At 40.5% G+C, this 20,700-nt stretch overlaps 1 protein-coding gene across 2 annotated transcripts in view; it reads right to left on the reverse strand.

Moving 5' to 3' along the window:
• Nucleotides 1–20,700, reverse strand: part of hltf (helicase-like transcription factor) — an 86,410-nt gene that overhangs the window by 40,738 nt on the left and 24,972 nt on the right. For both annotated transcript variants that reach the window (XM_061924460.2, XM_061924459.2), the window contains exons 10-15: nt 17,528–17,595; nt 17,421–17,456; nt 17,230–17,343; nt 12,708–12,802; nt 12,484–12,627; nt 12,269–12,407 (exon numbers count right to left, since the gene is read on the reverse strand). In XM_061924460.2, coding sequence (XP_061780444.1) covers nt 12,269–12,407; nt 12,484–12,627; nt 12,708–12,802; nt 17,230–17,343; nt 17,421–17,456; nt 17,528–17,595 — 596 coding nt within the window. The remainder of the gene's footprint in view (nt 1–12,268; nt 12,408–12,483; nt 12,628–12,707; nt 12,803–17,229; nt 17,344–17,420; nt 17,457–17,527; nt 17,596–20,700) is intronic.

Raw genomic sequence — 20,700 nt, forward strand, 5'->3', positions numbered from 1 at the left:
AACGTCATTTATTAATGCATTTTAGGCAACAGGAAGTCAGGCGTCGTTTGGCTTGATAGTCATGGCGGACTATAACTACACGGACTTTGCTTGGGAGATTTCCCCTCAGAGTAAACGGAGCCAAGCGCTTGGTTTAACGTCATTTCATCTCGTTTTCTCGCCGTGCGTTTAAGAGCGCACTGCTGTGTTTGGATGGAGACAGGTGTGGACAATATTGGAGACACTTGTCCCCACAATAAAAGTATACAGCAAAGGAGAAAACTATTTGATGTGCCCTCGTCATGCCCTAAAAAATTGACCAACATCAACGGCAACAACACGCCGTGACCGCCCTTGACTTTTTACGTGTTACTGGACTAGGGATGTAACAATAAACAGTATAATGATGATTCGCGATAAGACAGACTGTCTAATTTTCTAATTACAGAAAAAACGTCATTTATTAATGCATTTTAGGCAACAGGAAGTCAGGCGTTGTTTGGCTTGATAGTCATGGCGGACTATAACTACACGGACTTTGCTTGGGAGATTTCCTCTCAGAGTAAACGGAGCCAAGCGCTTGGTTTAACGTCATTTCATCTCGTTTTCTCGCCGTGCGTTTAAGAGCGCACTGCTGTGTTTGGATGGAGACAGGTGTGGACAATATTGGAGACACTTGTCCCCACAATAAAAGTATACAGCCAAGGAGAAAACTATTTGATGTGCCCTCGTCATGCCCTAAAAAATTGACCAACATCAACGACAACAACACGCCGTGACCGCCCTTGACTTTTTACGTGTTACTGGACTAGGGATGTAACAATAAACAGTATAATGATGATTCGCGATAAGACACAGACTGTCTAATTTTTTAATTACAGAAAAAAACGTCATTTATTAATGCATTTTAGGCAACAGGAAGTCAGGCGTCGTTTGGCTTGATAGTCATGGCGGACTATAACTACACGGACTTTGCTTGGGAGATTTCCCCTCAGAGTAAACGGAGCCAAGCGCTTGGTTTAACGTCATTTCATCTCGTTTTCCCGCCGTGCGTTTAAGAGCGCACTGCTGTGTTTGGATGGAGACAGGTGTGGACAATATTGGAGACACTTGTCCCCACAATAAAAGTATACAGCCAAGGAGAAAACTATTTGATGTGCCCTCGTCATGCCCTAAAAAATTGACCAACATCAACGACAACAACACGCCGTGACCGCCCTTGACTTTTTACGTGTTACTGGACTAGGGATGTAACAATAAACAGTATAATGATGATTCGCGATAAGACACAGACTCTAATTTTTTAATTACAGAAAAAAACGTCATTTATTAATGCATTTTAGGCAACAGGAAGTCAGGCGTCGTTTGGCTTGATAGTCATGGCGGACTATAACTACACGGACTTTGCTTGGGAGATTTCCCCTCAGAGTAAACGGAGCCAAGCGCTTGGTTTAACGTCATTTCATCTCGTTTTACCGCCGTGCGTTTAAGAGCGCACTGCTGTGTTTGGATGGAGACAGGTGTGGACAATATTGGAGACACTTGTCCCCACAATAAAAGTATACAGCCAAGGAGAAAACTATTTGATGTGCCCTCGTCATGCCCTAAAAAATTGACCAACATCAACGGCAACAACACCCCGTGACCGCCCTTGACTTTTTACGTGTTACTGGACTAGGGATGTAACAATAAACAGTATAATGATGATTCGCGATAAGACACAGAAAAAAACGTCATTTATTAATGCATTTTAGGCAACAGGAAGTCAGGCGTCGTTTGGCTTGATAGTCATGGCGGACTATACACTCTTAGAAATAAAAGTGCTAAGTAGAACCATATAAGGTTCTTCGGCTCGTCCCCATAGGAGAACCCTTTTTGGCTCCAGGTAGAACCTTTTTATAAAGGTTCCACCTGGAACCCTTTTGGAGGGTTCTACCTAGAACTGTGTGTGTAAGGTTCCACCCAGAACCCCCCACTAGAGGTTCTACAAAGAACCCACGCAGGGAGTTCCACTAAGAACCCTTTCATATTTCAAGGGTTTCTTCTAGAACCCACACAGGGAGTTCCACTAAGAACCCTTTCGTATTTCAAGGGTTTCATCTAGGACCCACACAGGGAGTTCCACTAAGAACCCTTTTGTATTTCAAGACTTTCAACTAGAACCCACGCAGGGAGTTCCACTAAAAACCCTTTTGTATTTCAAGGGTTTCATCTAGAACCCACACAGGGAGTTCCACTAAGAACCCTTTCGTTTGTCAAGGGTTTCATCTAGAACCCACACAGGGAGTTCCACTAAGAACCCTTTCGTTTGTCAAGGGTTTCATCTAGAACCCATGCAGGGAGTTCCACAAAGAACTCTTTCATGTTTCAAGGGTTTCATCTAGACCTGACACAGGGGGTTCTAAAAACATCCCTTTTCAAAGGATTTCACCGATAACCGTCTTGTCTTCTGAGGGTTCTATAAAGAACCATATTGTATTCTACAGATCAGTTTAGTTCATATTATATTGTGGTCATTTATCATGTTGACATTGAACAAACATTCAAAACATTTTAATGAGAAAAACATTTATTTAAAGATAGGCACCATTATTGGCAAATGTTATCAGGAAGTATGTCCCTGGAGACACAGGATCTTACCCATGCTTTCAACAATCCCTGAAGAACTCTTTCTTCCAAAAACGGTTCTCTGGATCAAAATAGTTCTTACTGGAATCCTTAGTGTTAGTGAGAACCCTTTTAAAACCAATTATTCAGAAAAGGGGTTTTAAAGGGTTCTCTGGATCAAAAGGGTTCTTACTGGAACCATTAGCGTTACCAAGAACCCTTGAAAAACCCTTTCTTCGGGAAAGGGTTTTTCAGAAGCAAATGGTTCCAGTTAGAACCTCAGCCCTTGTAGAAGAACCCTTTTAGAACCCTTATTTCTAAGAGTGTAACTACACGGACTTTGCTTGGGAGATTTCCCCTCAGAGTAAACGGAGCCAAGCGCTTGGTTTAACGTCATTTCATCTCGTTTTCCCGCCGTGCGTTTAAGAGCGCACTGCTGTGTTTGGATGGAGACAGGTGTGGACAATATTGGAGACACTTGTCCCCACAATAAAAGTATACAGCCAAGGAGAAAACTATTTGATGTTGCTTTTATTTTTTCTGGTCCCCTTTATTTAGAAATACATTTTGGTAGCGGTACCAAAATATTGGTATCGGAACAACCCTATATATACATTTATATATATATACTGTAAATATAAACAATTGGCTGGTTTGTGTGGAGTTGTGATGACGACTTGACACATAAAAGAAGGAGATGCTAGTCCTATGAAAAGGCCACTAGGTGGCAGTATTCTTCCCGGTAGGTCAGGCATCTTTAAACTTCTTGTTTTATAATAAAGCAGGTAAAGGTGACCTACCAAGCAAAAACAATGACCTACTAAAAGCTGTTCATAAGAAACGTCACTCCCACTTTTTTGCTCTACTTTTGAGACAAAATGCTTTTAATGACATCTTGAAGGGAACTGACTCTGACCCATTCATTGCTAGATGAACCCGCTAAAGCAGTGGTTCTCAAATAAGGGTATGCGTACCCCTGGGGGTACTTGAAGGTATGCCAAGGGGTACGTGAGATTTTTTTTTAAATATTCTAAAAAAATAGCAACAATTCAAAAATCCTTTATAAATATATTTATTGAATAATACTTCAACAAAATAAATGTTTAGAATTAAGTTCATGAATCCAGAGGGATCTCTATTACAATCCCCAAAGAGGGCACTTTAAGTTGATGATTACTTCTGTTTAGAAATCTTTATTTATAATTGAATCACTTGTTTATTTTTCAACAAGTTTTTAGTTATTTTTATGTCTTTTTTTCCAAATAGTTCAAGAAAGACCACTACAAATGAGCAATACTTTGCACTGTTATACAATTTAATGAATCAGAAACTGATGACATAGTGCTGTATTTTACTTCTTTATCTCTTTTTTTTCAACCAAAAATGCTTTGCTCTGATTAGGGGGTACCGTATTTTCCGCACTATAAGGCGCACCTAAAAACCACAAATTTTCTCAAAAGCTGACAGTGCGCCTTATAACCCGGTGCGCTTTATATATGGATAAATATTAAGATTCATTTTCATAAAGTTTCGGTCTCGCAACTTCGGTAAACAGCCGCCATCTTTTTTCCCGGTAGAACAGGAAGCGCTTCTTCTTCTACGCAAGCAACCGCCAAGGTAAGCACCCGCCCCCATAGAACAGGAAGCGCTTCTTCTACTGTAAGCAACCACCCGCCCGCGTAGAAGAAGAAAAAGCGCGCGGATATACCGTACGTTTCATTTCCTTTGTGTGTTTACATCTGTAAAGACCACAAAATGGCTCCTACTAAGCGACCGGGATCCGGTTCATGAAAAGACGCAATCTCTCCATCCGCACACGGACTACTATTTCACAGCAACTGATATTCCTGTGAACCGCACTGTGGATACAACGGGAGCACGTACGGTGAATATTCGCACCACAGGGAATGAGAAGTCATCCTTCACTGTGGTTCTAGCTTGCCATGCTAATGGCCAGAAACTTCCACCCATGGTGATATTCAAAAGGAAGACCTTGCCAAAAGAGACCTTTCCAGCCGGCGTCATCATAAAAGCTAACTCGAAGGGATGGATGAAGAAAAGATGAGCGAGTGGTTAAGGTAAGTTTACGCGAAGAGGCCGGGTGGCTTTTTTCACGCAGCTCCGTCCATGTTGATATACGACTCCATGCGCGCCCACATCACGCTGGTTTTTAATATATTATTAAAGTTTGACTGACCTATCTGACTGTTTTTTTGACATTCCCTTTAGTGCAGTTAGATGCGGCTTATAACACGGGGCGGCTTATAGGTGGACAAAGTTTTGAAATATGCCGTTCATTGAAGGCGCGGCTTATAACCCAGGGCGGCTTATGGTGCGGAAAATACGGGTACTAAAAACAGTCACTTTTGCCTCTTTGAGCTGTAATTTGACCCCCTTAACATGCTTCAAAACTCACCGAACTTAATACACACATCAGGATTGGCAAAAATTGAGATCTAATTAAAAAGAAAACCTAACCCCAAATCTCAAAATTGCGCTCTACAGCAATTTTTGAATAAAACGGAGAAAAAAACTGCTCCTCGGAAGAAAAAAATGACAAAACTGCCTGTAACTCCCACTGGGAAAGTCAGAGACATGAAACAAAAACCTCTATGTAGGTCTCACTTAGACCTACTTTTCATAGATTGACAACCCTCAGCAAAAATCAACAGGAAGTTGGCAATTCCCCCTTCAAGACAAAAATGTACTAAAATCAGTCACTTTTGCCTCTTTGAGCTGTAATTTGACCCCCTTAACATGCTTCAAAACTCACCAAACTGAACACACACATCAGGACTGGCAAAAATTGAGATCTAATAAAAAAAAAACCTAACCCCAAATCTCAAAAATGCGCTCTACAGCAATTTTTGAATAAAACGGAGAAAAAACTGTTCCTCGGAAGAAAAAAATGACAAAACTGCCTGTAACTCCCACTGGGAAGGTCGGAGAGACGACATGAAACAAAAACCTCTGTGTAGGTCTCACTTAGACCTACATTTCATAGATTGACAACCCCCAGCAAAAATCAACAGGAAGTTTGCTATTCCCTCTTCAAAACAATTTTTTTGTAAAAACCGGTCACCTTCCTTCAAAAACTATCTCCTCTGAGCGCGTTTGTCATTTCGGCTTCAAACTAACACAGGAGAGAGATTGAACCCTTGTGTATAAAAGTATAGAACAGCATTTTTCTAAATGCTCCGGTTTTGATTTTATGACCCTTCAAAGAACTGCTGCGCTGATGCTGCTGCGCTGCTCTTTTTTAAGATGGCTGCTTAAAAGCAGGAAGCACCAACGTGCCCACACAATGCAGACAAGGTAGGTACACTAGACAAAAGTATTGGGACACTTACGACTAAAAGTAGACAACAGTATTGGGACACTTAGGACTACCACTGGACAAAAGTATTGGGACACTTACAACTACAACTGGACTAATGTATTGGGACACTTAGGACTAACACTGGACAAAAGTATTGGGACACTTAGGACTAAAACTGGCCAAAAGTTTTGGGACACTTGGGACTAAAACTTGACAAAAGTATTGGGACACCTGGGACTAAAACTTGACAAAAGTTTTGGGCACTTACGACTACACCTGGACAAAAATATTGGGACACTTAGGACTAACACTTGACAAAAGTATTGGGCCACTTGGGACTAAAACTTGACAAAAGTTTTGGGCACTTACGACTACACCTGGACAAAAATATTGGGACACTTAGGACTACCACTGGACAAAAGTATTGGGACGCTTACACTGGACAAAAGTATTTGGACACTTACACTGGACAAAAGTATTGGGACTTTTAGGACTACAACTTGACAAAAGTATTGGGACACTTAGGACTAAAACTGGACAAAAGTATTGGGACACTTAGGACTACAACTTGACAAAAGTATTGGGCCACTTGGGACTAAGACTTGACTAAAGTATTGGGACACTTGACTACAACTTGACATAAGTATTGGGACACTTAAGACTAAAACTGGACAAAAGTATTGGGACACTTACAACGTATTCTGGACAAAAGTATTGGGGCACTTCGCACCAAAAGTAGACTAAAGTATTGGGACACTTATGACTACCACTGGACAAAAGTATTGGGACATTTAGGCCGAAAACTGGACAAAAGTATTGGGACACTTGGGACTAAAGCTTAACAAAAGTATTGGTACACTTGGGACTAAAACTTGCCAAAAGTATTGGGACACTTAGGACTACCACTGGACAAAAGTATTGGGACACTTACGCTTAAACTGGACAAAAGTATTGGGACACTTAGGACTAAATTTGACAAAAGTATTGGGACACTTACAACTACAACTGGACTAATGTATTGGGACACTTAGGACTACCACTGGACAAAAGTATTGGGACGCTTACACTGGACAAAAGTATTTGGACACTTACACTGGACAAAAGTATTGGGACTTTTAGGACTACAACTTGACAAAAGTATTGGGACACTTAGGACTAAAACTGGACAAACGTTTTGGGACACTAAGGACTAAAACTGGACAAAAGTATTGGGACACTTAAGACTAAAACTGGACAAAAGTATTGGGACACTTACGACGTATTCTGGACAAAAGTATTGGGGCACTTACAACTACAACTGGACTAATGTATTGGGACATTTAGGACTAACACTGGACAAAAGTATTGGGACACTTAGGACTAAAACTGGCCAAAAGTTTTGGGACACTTGGGACTAAAACTTGACAAAAGTATTGGGACACTTGGGACTAAAACTTGACAAAAGTTTTGGGCACTTATGACTTATGACTACACCTGGACAAAAATATTGGGACACTTAGGACTAACACTTGACAAAAGTATTGGGCCACTTGGGACTAAAACTTGACAAAAGTATTGGAACTCAGAGGACTACCACTGGACAAAAGTATTGGGACGCTTACACTGGACAAAAGTATTTGGACACTTACACTGGACAAAAGTATTTGGACACTTACACTGGACAAAAGTATTGGGACTTTTAGGACTACAACTTGACAAAAGTATTGGGACACTTAGGACTAAAACTGGACAAACGTTTTGGGACACTAAGGACTGAAACTGGACAAAAGTATTGGGACACTTAGGACTACAACTTGACAAAAGTATTGGGCCACTTGGGACTAAGACTTGACTAAAGTATTGGGACACTTGACTACAACTTGACATAGGTATTGGGACACTTAAGACTAAAACTGGACAAAAGTATTGGGACACTTAGGACTGCCACTGGACAAAAGTATTTGGACACTTACACTGGACAAAAGTATTGGGACTTTTAGGACTACAACTTGACAAAAGTATTGGGACACTTAGGACTAAAACTGGACAAACGTTTTGGGACACTAAGGACTAAAACTGGACAAAAGTATTGGGACACTTAGGACTACAACTTGACAAAAGTATTGGGCCACTTGGGACTAAGACTTGACTAAAGTATTGGGACACTTGACTACAACTTGACATAAGTATTGGGACACTTAAGACTAAAACTGGACAAAAGTTTTGGGACACTTACGACGTATTCTGGACAAAAGTATTGGGGCACTTCGCACCAAAAGTAGACTAAAGTATTGGGACACTTATGACTACCACTGGACAAAAGTATTGGGACATTTAGGCCGAAAACTGGACAAAAGTATTGGGATACTTGGGACGACAACTGGACAAAAGTATTGGGACACTTGGGACTAAAGCTTAACAAAAGTATTGGTACACTTGGGACTAAAACTTGCCAAAAGTATTGGGACACTTAGGACTACCACTGGACAAAAGTATTGGGACACTTACGCTTAAACTGGACAAAAGTATTGGGACACTTAGGACTAAATTTGACAAAAGTATTGGGACACTTACAACTACAACTGGACTAATGTATTGGGACACTTAGGACTAACACTGGACAAAAGTATTGGGACACTTAGGACTAAAACTGGCCAAAAGTTTTGGGACACTTGGGACTAAAACTTGACAAAAGTATTGGGACACTTGGGACTAAAACTTGACAAAAGTTTTGGGCACTTACGACTACACCTGGACAAACATATTGGGACACTTAGGACTAACACTTGACAAAAGTATTGGGCCACTTGGGACTAAAACTTGACAAAAGTATTGGAACTCAGAGGACTACCACTGGACAAAAGTATTGGGACGCTTACACTGGACAAAAGTATTTGGACACTTACACTGGACAAAAGTATTGGGACTTTTAGGACTACAACTTGACAAAAGTATTGGGACACTTAGGACTAAAACTGGACAAACGTTTTGGGACACTAAGGACTAAAACTGGACAAAAGTATTGGGACACTTAGGACTACAACTGGACAAAAGTATTGGGACACTTACGACGTATTCTGGACAAATTATTGGGGCACTTACAACTACAACTGGACTAATGTATTGGGACACTTAGGACTAACACTGGACAAAAGTATTGGGACACTTAGGACTAAAACTGGCCAAAAGTTTTGGGACACTTGGGACTAAAACTTGACAAAAGTATTGGGACACTTGGGACTAAAACTTGACAAAAGTTTTGGGCACTTATGACTACACCTGGACAAAAATATTGGGACACTTGGGACTAAAACTTGACAAAAGTATTGGAACTCAGAGGACTACCACTGGACAAAAGTATTGGGACGCTTACACTGGACAAAAGTATTTGGACACTTACACTGGACAAAAGTATTGGGACTTTTAGGACTAAAACTGGACAAAAGTATTGGGACACTTAAGACTAAAACTGGACAAAAGTATTGGGACACTTAGGACTAAAACTGGACAAACGTTTTGGGACACTTACAACTACAACTGGACTAATGTATTGGGACACTTAGGACTAACACTGGACAAAAGTATTGGGACACTTAGGACTAAAACTGGCCAAAAGTTTTGGGACACTTGGAACTAAAACTTGACAAAAGTATTGGGACACCTGGGACTAAAACATGACAAAAGTTTTGGGCACTTACGACTACACCTGGACAAAAATATTGGGACACTTAGGACTAACACTTGACAAAAGTATTGGGCCACTTGGGACTAAAACTTTACAAAAGTATTGGAACTCAGAGGACTACCACTGGACAAAAGTATTGGGACGCTTACACTGGACAAAAGTATTTGGACACTTACACTGGACAAAAGTATTGGGACTTTTAGGACTACAACTTGACAAAAGTATTGGGACACTTAGGACTAAAACTGGACAAACGTTTTGGGACACTAAGGACTAAAACTGGACAAAAGTATTGGGACACTTAAGACTAAAACTGGACAAAAGTATTGGGACACTTACGACGTATTCTGGACAAAAGTATTGGGGCACTTCGCACCAGTAGACTAAAGTATTGGGACACTTAGGACTAAAACTGGACAAACGTTTTGGGACACTAAGGACTAAAACTGGACAAAAGTATTGGGACACTTAGGACTACAACTTGACAAAAGTATTGGGCCACTTGGGACTAAGACTTGACTAAAGTATTGGGACACTTGACTACAACTTGACATAAGTATTGGGACACTTAAGACTAAAACTGGACAAAAGTATTGGGACACTTACGACGTATTCTGGACAAAAGTATTGGGGCACTTCGCACCAAAAGTAGACTAAAGTATTGGGACACTTAAGACTACCACTGGACAAAAGTATTAGGACACTTACACTGGACAAACGTATTGGGACACTTACACTGGACAAAAGTATTGGGACTTTTAGGACTACAACTTGACAAAAGTATTGGGACACTTAGGACTAAAACTGGACAAACGTTTTGGGACACTAAGGACTAAAACTGGACAAAGGTATTGGGACACTTAGGACTACAACTTGACAAAAGTATTGGGCCACTTGGGACTAAGACTTGACTAAAGTATTGGGACACTTGACTACAACTTGACATAAGTATTGGGACACTTAAGACTAAAACTGGACAAAAGTATTGGGACACTTACGACGTATTCTGGACAAAAGTATTGGGGCACTTCGCACCAAAAGTAGACTAAAGTATTGGGACACTTAAGACTACCACTGGACAAAAGTATTAGGACACTTACACTGGACAAACGTATTGGGACACTTAAGACTAAAACTGGACAAAAGTATTGGGACACTTACAACGTATTCTGGACAAAAGTATTGGGGCACTTCGCACCAAAAGTAGACTAAAGTATTGGGACACTTAAGACTACCACTGGACAAAAGTATTAGGACACTTACACTGGACAAACGTATTGGGACACTTGGGACTAAAACTGGACAAAAGTATTGGGACACTTACGACGTATTCTGGACAAAAGTATTGGGGCACTTCGCACCAAAAGTAGACTAAAGTATTGGGACACTTAAGACTACCACTGGACAAAAGTATTAGGACACTTACACTGGACAAACGTATTGGGACACTTAAGACTAAAACTGGACAAAAGTATTGGGACACTTACAACGTATTCTGGACAAAAGTATTGGGGCACTTCGCACCAAAAGTAGACTAAAGTATTGGGACACTTAAGACTACCACTGGACAAAAGTATTAGGACACTTACACTGGACAAACGTATTGGGACACTTGGGACTAAAACTGGACAAAAGTATTGGGACACTTACGACGTATTCTGGACAAAAGTATTGGGGCACTTCGCACCAAAAGTAGACTAAAGTATTGGGACACTTAAGACTACCACTGGACAAAAGTATTAGGACACTTACACTGGACAAACGTATTGGGACACTTGGGACTAAAACTGGACAAAAGTATTGGGACACTTACGACGTATTCTGGACAAAAGTATTGGGGCACTTCGCACCAAAAGTAGACTAAAGTATTGGGACACTTAAGACTACCACTGGACAAAAGTATTAGGACACTTACACTGGACAAACGTATTGGGACACTTAAGACTAAAACTGGACAAAAGTATTGGGACACTTACGACGTCTTCTGGACAAAAGTATTGGGGCACTTCGCACCAAAAGTAGACTAAAGTATTGGGACACTTAAGACTACCACTGGACAAAAGTATTAGGACACTTACACTGGACAAACGTATTGGGACACTTACACTGGACAAAAGTATTGGGACTTTTAGGACTACAACTTGACAAAAGTATTGGGACACTTAGGACTAAAACTGGACAAACGTTTTGGGACACTAAGGACTAAAACTGGACAAAAGTATTGGGACACTTACGACGTATTCTGGACAAAAGTATTGGGGCACTTAGGACTACAACTTGACAAAAGTATTGGGCCACTTGGGACTAAGACTTGACTAAAGTATTGGGACACTTGACTAAAACTGGACAAAAGTATTGGGACACTTACGACGTATTCTGGACAAAAGTATTGGGGCACTTCGCACCAAAAGTAGACTACACTTAAGACTACCACTGGACAAAAGTATTAGGACACTTACACTGGACAAACGTATTGGGACACTTACACTGGACAAACGTATTGGGACTTTTAGGACTACAACTTGACATAAGTATTGGGACACTTAGGACTAGCACCTGCCAAATACGCGGGCCCGACCAATGCTGCTTGCAGCTTTAATTTTCCTTGGTCTTCATTAGTATTAGGCTCAAATTGAATTGTTCCGGCTGCATAAAGATGAAAAATTGGTGACTATGAATGTGTGTGGCTGCGGGTGTACCAGACAGAATCCAGCGGCGCTCAGCTTTGAGGTCGAGCACTGCCTTGCTCATCTGCGCGTTGGGGTTTCTCACCACGTGTCCTTCGTCCAGCACCACCCGCAACCACTTGATGTCATGCAGGGGACTCTTGTTCTTGCCCTGAGGGTGAAAACAACAGGATGGCGAACGTAGCACGTCACAGGACGTGGGAGAGAGCTTGCGTCGCGAGCCTCACCGTGAAGTCGGCGGCGAGAATATTGTAGGTGGTGAGCACCACGTCCTGAGAGGAGAGGAACTTGGTGCTCCTGTTGCGGTCCTGTCCGTGGTACATGTAGACTTTCAGCTTCACGTCGGCTCGCACGTGCTCCTCAAACTGATCCTGAAAACACACGCAAATGATCCACGTCGTGTTTCGACAATTGTGACAAGCCAACACCACGCGGGTGACGCTTCACCTACCACCCAGTTGCTGAGCACTGACAGTGGACACACGATCAGAGTCGCCGACGCTGATATGGACTCGCTGGGGGTGTCTGTGACGTAGGAATCAGCAGCTGTTCAAGACAAACATTAAGTTAAGTTAAGTTGATGGCTGGTGAGGCACTGACTTCATCACAGTCAGATTTACAAACATATGAACCCTAAAGAGTATCTTATTCACCATTTGATTGGCAGCAGTTATGTTTAAAAGCTCATACCAGCATTCTTCCCTGCTTGGCACTCAGCATCAAGGCTTGGAATTGGGGGTTAAATCACCAAAAATGATTCCCGGGCGCGGCGCCGCTGCTGCCCACTGCTCCCCTCACCTCCCAGGGGGTGATCAAGGGGATGGGTCAAATGCAGAGGACATATTTCACCACACCTAGTGTGTGTGTGTGTGTGACAATCATTGCTACTTTAACTTAACTTTAACTTTACACATACAAACTGTAGCACACAAAAAAGCACATTTAATTAAAAAAAACATTATGGTCTTATCTTTACTTATAAATGAAGTCCATGCGCCGCAACGAAAGCCCTCACTTCAACTTTCCACGTGCAAGATTGAATCTATTTAAAAAAGTGTAACCGAGGGTTTATAAATGTGGCCTATACTGTATGAAACTACAAAAATAACAAACACGGAGGCTCAAGTTTACACGAGGACCACTTTATTTACCTTCTTTCAAAAACCTCCGCAACGTGACATCACTTCCGCTCTTAGCGCCTTCAAAATAAGAGCTCGAGGCATATACTGTATAACAGCGCATAACAGGAATTTAACATCGCAAAGAGGAAAGCCCATGAAAATAGGTTACAAAAGTTATTTACCGTATTTTCCGCACTATAAGGCGCACCTAAAAACCACAAAATTTCTCAAAAGCTGACAGTGCGCCTTATAACCCGGTGCGCTTTATATATGGATAAATATTAAGATTCATTTTCATAAAGTTTCGGTCTCGTAACTACGGTAAACAGCCGCCATCTTTTTTCCCGGTAGAACAGGAAGCGCTTCTTCTTCTACGCAAGCAACCGCCAAGGTAAGCACCCGCCCCCCATAGAACAGGAAGCGCTTCTTCTTCTACTGTAAGCAACCACCCGCCCGCGTAGAAGAAGAAAAAGCGCGCGGATATTACCGTACGTTTCATTTCCTTTGTGTGTTTACATCTGTAAAGACCACAAAATGGCTCCTACTAAACGACAGGGATCCGGTTCATGAAAAGACGCAATCTCTCCATCCGCACACGGATTACTATTTCACAGCAACTGATATTCCTGTGAACCGCACTGTGGATACAACGGGAGCACGTACGGTGAATATTCGTACCACAGGGAATGAGAAGTCATCCTTCACTGTGGTTCTAGCTTGCCATGCTAATGGCCAGAAACTTCCACCCATGGTGATATTCAAAAGGAAGACCTTGCCAAAAGAGACCTTTCCAGCCGGCGTCATCATAAAAGCTAACTCGAAGGGATGGATGAAGAAAAGATGAGCGAGTGGTTAAGGTAAGTTTAAGTTTACGCGAAGAGGCCGGGTGGCTTTTTTCACGCAGCTTCGTCCATGTTGATATACGACTCCATGCGCGCCCACATCACGCTGGTTTTAATATATTATTAAAGTTTGACTGACCTATTTGACTGTTTTTTTGACATTCCTTTAGCGCAGTTAGATGCGGCTTACAACACGCCCGGGGCGGCTTATAGGTGGACAAAGTTTTGAAATATGCCGTTCATTGAAGGCGCGGCTTATAACCCAGGGCGCCTTATGGTGCGGAAAATACAGTAATAAGAAGCCAAAAAGTGCAAAAACAATAATGTTCGTGTTGGAGGAGTTGTGAATTAGGTACACCTGCAGTCTGCAGGTGTATCTAATGTTGTGTCCCTGCAGTCATTCACAACTCCTCCAACACCAACATTATTGTTTTTGCACTTTTTGGCTTCTTATGAAATAATTTTTTTAAATAGATTCAATCTTGCACGTGGAAAGTTTAAGTGTGGGCTTTAGTTGATATAACAATTCTACGGCGGGGGTGCAGGAGGCGAGCCTCAGCCAGTGCGTCTTTTGCAGCCGTTTTATGATCGCTCAGCACAAGAAATACGTTACACACATACAGTTGTTGACAAAATACACTGTACATTATATACCTCAGCTAACTAAACTATGGAAATGTATAATATAGTTCATATAGCAATACGGTCTCACTGCACAGCAGGCCAGCAGTTAGCCGAGTCATTGCGCAATCCATGTTGAGGCACTGAGTGACGTGCCTCAACTGGCTGCTGGTCACCGCACCATCTCTTCTCAGTATTTGAACGGCAAATGTGAAAATTCAGCGATTTTGAATAAAAATAATCTAAAACTGGTGAAGTTAAATGGAAAATAACTTTATAGTATAATCACTGGATACATATAACAATTTAATTTTTTTTTTCTTTTTACATTTTTTTTTCTTTCCATGATGGCAGGTGAGGCAGGGAATTATTTTTGGTGATTTAACCCCCAATTCCAACCCTTGATGCGGAGTGCAAAGCAGGGAGGTAATGGCTCCCATTTTTATAGTCTTTGGTATGACTCGGCCGGGGTTTGAACTCACGACTGAGTAGGTTAAATGTGATAAATATTGGGGGCTAGGACAAGCGTCAAAACATGTCATAGCAATCCCCAGTAGCATGTAAAACTTGCTCCTTAGTAGGGAACCTTTGAGTGCCGCACACCATCAGGGCTCGAATTTAACCACGGCAACCGCGACCGCCCTCGTCATGCCCTAAAAAATTGACCGACATCGACGGCAACACGCCGTGACCGCCCTTGACTTTTTACGTGTTACTGGACTAGGGATGTAACAATAAACAGTATAATGATGATTCACGATAAGACACAGACTGTCTAATTTTTTAATTACAGAAAAAACGTCATTTATTAATGCATTTTAGGCAACAGGAAGTCAGGCGTCGTTTGGCTTGATAATCATGGCGGACTATAACTACACGGACTTTGCTTGGGAGATTTCCCCTCAGTAAACGGAGCCAAGCGCTTGGTTTAACGTCATTTCATCTCGTTTTCTCGCCGTGCGTTTAAGAGCGCACTGCTGTGTTTGGATGGAGACAGGTGTGGACAATATTGGAGACACTTGGTTTAACGCATACTTGCCAACCCTCTCGGATTTCCCGGGAGACTCCCGAAATTCAGCGCCTCTCCTGAAAACCTCCCGGGACAAATTTTCTCCCGAAAATCTCCCGAAATTCAGGCCAACATAAACAGCATACCTGCCCAATCACATTATAACTGTAGAATGATGGAGGGCGAGTTCTTGGTTTCTTATGTGGGTTTATTGTTAGGCAGTTTCATTAACGTCCTCCCAGCGTGGCAACAACACAGCAGTCACGTTTTTGTATACCGTAAAGCAGTTCGTCTGCCGTAAACAGCAATGTTGTGACACTCTTAAACGGGACAATACTGCCATCTAGTGCATTTGATGAAAGCACTTTTGTGCGTGCCACACAGAATGCATCATCATGTTCAGCATGGTTCGAAAAATAGTGACAGAGAATAGAACAAGGATGGACAATTCAACCCTTAACTCAACAATGAGTAGATGTGTTATGTGTGTGTATATGTGTAAATAAATGAACACTGAAATTCAAGTATTTCTCTTATTTATATATATATATATATATATATATATATATATATATATATAATAAAATAAGTAGTAAAAGTATTTATTTTATATATATATATATATATATATATATATATATATATATATATATATATATATATATATATATATATATAATAAAATAAATATATATATATATAATAAAATACATATATATATACACGTATATATATATATATATATATAGCTAGAATTCACTGAACGTCAAGTATATATATATATATATATATATATATATGAAATACTTGACTTGGTGAATTCTAGCTGTAAATATACTCCTCCCCTTTTGGCCACGCCCCCAACCACGCCCCCGTCCCACCCCGACCACGCCCACCCACCCTCCCCCCACCTCCCGAAATCGGAGGTCTCAAGATTGGCAAGTATGGTTTAACGTCATTTCCCCTCGTTTCCCGCCGCGCGTTTAAGAGCGCACTGCTGTGTTTGGATGGAGACAGGTGTGGACAATATTGGAGACACTTATAAAAGTATACAGCCAAGGAGAAAACTATTTGATGTTGCTTTTATTTTCTCAATACAGCGTCCATCAGCTGCTGTGAGTGAGAGTTCACCCTTGCCCCCGATGGGTGGTGGTTAGGGCCCGCCAACAGTGTGTGAATGGGTGAATGTGGAAATAGTGTCAAAGTGCTTTAAGGTAGAAAAACACTATACAAGTATAACCCATTACTACTTCATTATGACTACATTAGTCAAGTGTTTTCCCCTAAATATAATATATACTAACATACACAATAAAAGCCCAGCCCTAGTGGCTGATTGCACTTGCACATATTTTGGTGTGTGGAGGAGGAACAACCCACCCTGACTGGCACCGGCCTTCTTCTTTTTCTTCTTCTTGCTGGACAGAGAGGCAGATGACGGGTCGCCGCACAAGGCCGAGGCAAAGTCCGCATCCTCCAGCAGCAGCGGGGAATCTGCATGGTCAAAAGAGATGTTCAGAGGGTCTGACGGTTCATACAAGATTCAAATAAAGAAATAATATCCTCTTTACCCAGCTTCCGCTTGCCGGTTTTGGTGCTTCTCTTGCCTGCAATAGCCGAGTGGACACGGACGTTCACTTAGAGACACCATGGATGAAAAGGCACTTTAGGCTCTTACCTTTCTCTGACACCTTGGCTGTGTCCATTACAGTGGACATGGGGACACACAGCTCCTCCATTTGGGCCCTGACACACAGCATTGAGTCATACCCACATTCAAAGAGCCAAGTCTCGGAATTCAACCCATCGGTGACATTTTTATGCATAGAAACATGACAAGATGCAATATATTTACTCAATGGCAGAGAGTACCAGGTGTCTGTAGACACAAAGGAGGCTATGAAGAAATGAGTCATGTCAAACCATTCATGTTATTGTGTGAATGCTCCAAAGCATGCTTTTCTATTCTTCTCCAGATTTTGGCGCGCTCTACCTTCCACATTTTTCAACCGTTTCAACTTCAAACTGTTCAGCCTATTTGGGAATTGCGGGCTTCCATTGACAAATTCCAAAAATTCCCAGATTTCCGGGAGATTTTTCCCATTTAAAATGAATTGGCCATTTTTCAAACTTTCATCATTTCCACATTTTTCAACCCATTCCACTTTTAACACATTTCACTATCCTGGAAATTCAAAATGTTTCCCATTTCAAAAAAATTCCAGGATTTTCCAGAATTCCTGGTTTTCCAAAGCCCTATTTCAACCCTTTTTTCTGGCGACTACTCTTTCCAAATTTTTCAACGCATTTCAACCGTCAAAACTTTCCTCTTAATCAGAACAAAAAAAATGAACTTGTTTTTTGAACTGGAAAAACTCCCGGTTTTCCCCAAATTCCAGGAATCCCGTAATACCATTTCTCTATTTAACATGTAAATATTTCAACATTTCTCGACCGATTTAAAAAATGTCGACATAAGGTTTTTACCATTTTCAAAAAATGTCCGAAATTCCCAATTTTTTGTGAAATTCCCATTTACCGTATTTTTCGGAGTATAAGTCGCACCTGCCGAAAATGCATAATAAAAAAGGGAAAAACATAAGTCAAATAAGCCAAACTATGAAAAAAACTGCGACTTATAGTCCGAAAAATACGGTAAATCAATAGGACATTCTTTAAAAGTCCACAAATCCCACATTTTACCTGGTAGAGTTTAATTTTTTAATGTTTCTGCTACTTCCATTGACAAATTCCAAAAATTCCCAGATTTTCAAGACATTTTTCCCATTTAAAATGAATTGGCCATTTTTCAAACTTTCATCATGTCTACATTTTTCAACCTATTGAACCCATTCCACCTTTAACACATTTCACTATCCTGGAAATTCAAAATTTTTCCCCATTTCAAAAAAATTCCAGGATTTTCCAGAATTCCTGGTTTTCCAAAGCCCTATTTCAACCCTTTTTTCTGGCGACTACTCCTTCCAAATTTTTCAACGCATTTCAACCGTTCCACCGTCAAAACTTTCCTCTTAATCAGAACAAAAAAAATGAAAAAACTCACGGTTTTCCCCAAATTCCAGGAATCCCGTAATACCATTTCTCTATTTAACATGTAAATATTTCAACATTTCTCAACCGATTTAAAAAATTTCGACATAAGGTTTTTACCATTTTCAAAAAATGTGCGAAATTCCCAATTTTTGGGGAAATTCCCATTTACCGTATTTTTCGGAGTATAAGTCGCACCCGAGTATAAGTCGCACCTGCCGAAAATGCATAATAAAAAAGGAAAAAAACATACATGGCCAAACTATGAAAAAAACTGCGACTTATAGTCCGAAAAATACGGTAAATCAATAGGACATTCTTTAAAAATCCACAAATCCCACATTTTACCTGGTAGAGTTTCATTTTTTAATGTTTCTGCTGCTTCCATTGACAAATTCCAAAAATTCCCAGATTTTCAAGACATTTTTCCCATTTAAAATGAATTGGCCATTTTTCAAACTTTCATCATGTCTACATTTTTCAACCTATTGAACCCATTCCACCTTTAACACATTTCACTATCCTGGAAATTCACATTTTTTCCCATTTCAAAAGAATTCCAGGATTTTCCAGAATTCCTGGTTTTCCAAAGCCCTATTTCAACCCTTTTTTCTGGCGACTACTCCTTCCAAATTTTTCAACGCATTTCAACCGTTCCACCGTCAAAACTTTCCTCTTAATCAGGACAAAAAAAATGAAGTTGTTTTTTGAACTGGAAAAACTCCCGGTTTTCCCCAAATTCCAGGAATCCCGTAATACCATTTCTCTATTTAACATGTAAATATTTCAACATTTCTCGACCGATTTAAAAAATTTCGACATAAGGTTTTTACCATTTTCAAAAAATGTCCGAAATTCCCAATTTTTTGTGAAATTCCCATTTACCGTAATTTTCGGAGTATAAGTCGCACCCGAGTATAAGTCGCACCTGCCGAAAATGCATAATAAAAAAGGGAAAAAACATAAGTCAAATAAGCCAAACTATGAAAAAAACTGCGACTTATAGTCCGAAAAATACGGTAAATCAATAGGACATTCTTTAAAAGTCCACAAATCCCACATTTTACCTGGTAGAGTTTCATTTTTTAATGTTTCTGCTGCTTCCATTGACAAATTCCAAAAATTCCCAGATTTTCAAGACATTTTTCCCATTTAAAATGAATTGGCCATTTTTCAAACTTTCATCATGTCTACATTTTTCAACCTATTGAACCCATTCCACCTTTAACACATTTCACTATCCTGGAAATTCAAATTTTTTCCCATTTAAAAAAAATTCCAGGATATTCCAGAATTCCTGGTTTTCCAAAGCCCTATTTCAACCCTTTTTTCTGGCGACTACTCCTTCCAAATTTTTCAACGCATTTCAACCGTCAAAACTTTCCTCTTAATCAGAACAAAAAAAATGAAGTTGTTTTTTGAACTGGAAAAACTCCCGGTTTTCCCCAAATTCCAGGAATTACCATTTCTCTATTTAACATGTAAATATTTCAACATTTCTCGACCGATTTAAAACATTTCGACATAAGGTTTTTACCATTTTCAAAAAAATGTCCGAAATTCCCAATTTTTTGGGAAATTCCCATTTACCGTATTTTTCGGAGTATAAGTCGCACCCGAGTATAAGTCGCACCTGCCGAAAATGCATAATAAAAAAGGAAAAAAACATAAGTCGCACTGGAGCCCGGCCAAACTATGAAAAAAACTGCGACTTATAGTCCGAAAAATACGGTAAATCAATAGGACATTCTTTAAAAATCCACAAATCCCACATTTTACCTGGTAGAGTTTCATTTTTTA

This window comes from Nerophis lumbriciformis, linkage group LG29 (genome assembly GCF_033978685.3).
Source record: "Nerophis lumbriciformis linkage group LG29, RoL_Nlum_v2.1, whole genome shotgun sequence".
Taxonomy (NCBI): domain Eukaryota; kingdom Metazoa; phylum Chordata; class Actinopteri; order Syngnathiformes; family Syngnathidae; genus Nerophis; species Nerophis lumbriciformis.